This window comes from Pundamilia nyererei, unplaced genomic scaffold, assembly GCF_000239375.1.
Source record: "Pundamilia nyererei isolate P.nyererei 1_Seehausen unplaced genomic scaffold, PunNye1.0 scaffold00130, whole genome shotgun sequence".
In the NCBI taxonomy this organism is placed as follows: Eukaryota; Metazoa; Chordata; class Actinopteri; order Cichliformes; family Cichlidae; genus Pundamilia; species Pundamilia nyererei.
The window spans coordinates 1,598,817-1,601,378 of record NW_005187531.1 but is presented as its reverse complement, the minus strand read 5'-3'; the positions used below and the strand labels follow the sequence as shown (position 1 = coordinate 1,601,378).

The 2,562-nt window shown below is 37.4% G+C and overlaps 1 protein-coding gene across 1 annotated transcript in view; it reads right to left on the bottom strand.

Moving 5' to 3' along the window:
* Nucleotides 1-2,562, bottom strand: part of camk1da (calcium/calmodulin-dependent protein kinase 1Da) — a 77,523-nt gene that overhangs the window by 35,629 nt on the left and 39,332 nt on the right. Inside the window, exon 2 of the mRNA XM_005743349.1 lies at nucleotides 1,907-2,038. Within this exon, the coding sequence (XP_005743406.1) occupies nucleotides 1,907-2,038 (132 nt within the window). The remainder of the gene's footprint in view (nucleotides 1-1,906; nucleotides 2,039-2,562) is intronic.

The following is a 2,562-nucleotide window of genomic DNA, read 5'->3' as shown; positions in this document are numbered from 1 at the left end:
TACACCGGCTACATAGGGGATGACTGAGAACCTTCACAGACATCTTGGGCCATTATTGTTTTCACTGTACCTATATGCAGATGACTGCCAGCTTTATTTACCTTTTAGTCATTCTGATAGTCTCCCAAGTCAACCTCTGCTTGACTGCCTTAGTGATGTTAAAGCATGGATGGCAAAAAACTTTTTAAATTTTAATGATCGGAAGACAGAAGTGATCTTATTTGGCCCAAATCGTTTTTCTCATGCTCCAGATGTTGATCTTGCAGCTTTGACTTCCCAACTAAAGAGTTCGATCGCAAACATACAGCTGGTCATCTTCACTTACCTTTGATGACCACATAAACGGGGTGGTAAAATCAGCATTCTATCACCTCAGACGTTTAATGAAGGTTAAGCCCTTTCTTTTCAAGAGTGACTTGGAAAGTGTTATTCGTGCCTTTATTACTTCACGTTTAGATTATTGCAATTCTCTTTTAATAGGGTTGCTGCGGCACGATTTTTAACTGCGGCATGATTTTTAACTGGCAGAAGGAAATTTGACCACATCACTCCGATTTTGGCCTATCTACATTTGGCTTCCAATTGAATTTAGGATCCGTTTTAAAGTCCTTTTATTGGTTTTTAAATCTCTAAATGGTCTGGCACCTGTTTATTTGTCTGACTTGTTGAAGCCCCATGTCCCCATTCATTCCCTTCAGTCAGCTGAGCATTTGTTGCTTTCAGTCCCAAAGTCACGACTGAAACTTAGAGGAGACCGAGCGTTCTCTGTTGCAGCGCCGATGCTTTGGAATAACCTTCCTCTCCATATTAGACAGGCTTCATCAGTGCCAGTTTTTAAGTCCTTATTAAAAACCTATTTTTATTCCCTGGCTTTTAACTCTGTGGGTAACTTCCCTTTTTTTAATTTTATTGCTATGTCTGGTTTCTGCTATCTATTATTATATTTATATTTGTATTGTACAGCACTTTGGTCTACCAGGTGTGTTTTTAAAGTGCTATATAAATAAATGATGATGATGATGACAGAACAGGAAGACTGCTGAGCGAAAGGTAATAGTAAAATGAAAATTTCTGTCCATGCAGACACATACACATATATTTTTCAACAATTTATTTTAATTAATTGCTGTCATATCAGAAACAGACTGGATGCAATTGGCAACTTGACCCCACTCAATTGCAGACCGACTGTGCCTTATGTCAACATTTATGGCGTCTTTTAGTGACGGGTTGGTAGAAATAACTTTATTTAATATATGTTACTGCAATACTAAGTATAATGCAAAATTCACAATAATATCACTTTGTGAGTGAAGTATTGTGATAATATTGTATCAGTGATTGAAAACGTCATTATCACGTCATTTTGTGTGTATTTGTATAACTGGCATGGGGAAAAAATATAAAAAAACTGAAACCTTATTTTGGGGCAAAGTCAACAAAGATTTCAAGTGATTTTAAACCGATTTGATGACTTCAAAATAACTGCTCAAGTATCTGGGCAGAGACAATGTTCCTGCTGATTGCAGAGACTTGCTACTTAAATGACTTTGCTGTCCATTCAGACCTTTAAGCAAAATTCTAAATTCTGTTACTTAAGCACAAAAGTGTTTGTTCGGCTCTTGTGTGACATTGTAAAGTTGAATCTAACATGTACTTTAAACACCAACAAGAAACGCCGTATAACAAACAGTGTTCTTAGCCTAACTCTTGACGTTAATGTTTTGCAGCTGCTACACTGACAGAATTTTCAGTCCTGAATATTGTTTGTATTAGGGTAGGCAGGCTGTGGATCGTGACCTGGGGGGGGGGGCTTGGTGGGGTATGATGCATCAGAGAAGCACAGTTGTCCCGGTAACCAGGAATTAGTAGACTTATGTTTGTGTTCTCGTGTCACAGCACTCACTTCCTCAGCACGGCAATCTCATTCTCGATGCTGCTCTCCTTCCCCTTCAGAGCCTTCTTAGGGATGCATTTCACTGCAAACATACGGCTGGTCAGCTTCTCCTGGGCCAAGACCACCTCTGAAAACGCCCCTCTGTGAACACATGCAAACTCATGTGAGTCACGAGCAGACTTGTACATTTAAATATATATAAAAGACTGAAACAAAGGTCAATAATTTCAGTGTCAGACAAAATGTATCTGAATATTTCTTATGTATCTCTTACAAAGACAAGCATGAAAAAACATAGATTACGTATTTGAGTACAAAGTTTTAATGTTTATCAAAAATATACTCCAGTTAGCACTTCCGCTTGAAATCAATTTTGGAATCTTCTGTCCGCTTTATTTTATATAATAATGAGCAAACTGTGTGTCCATCCAATAAAAACAGTACTTTACAAAAAAGCAAAAAGATTTAAAAATAAGTGAATTCAGCTAGTTTTCCTTTAAGATTCCATGTGCAGCAGGTAAAGTCTGATATTAACAGGCGGAAAATTACAATGAGATTGGATCTGCCAAGTGTAACGTGAGAGCACTGGCATTTTATTTTTTTTATTAGCTCAGAGCAAACGAAAAATAATTTAAAAGTTTTGTGTCTCATTTTATACACACAGA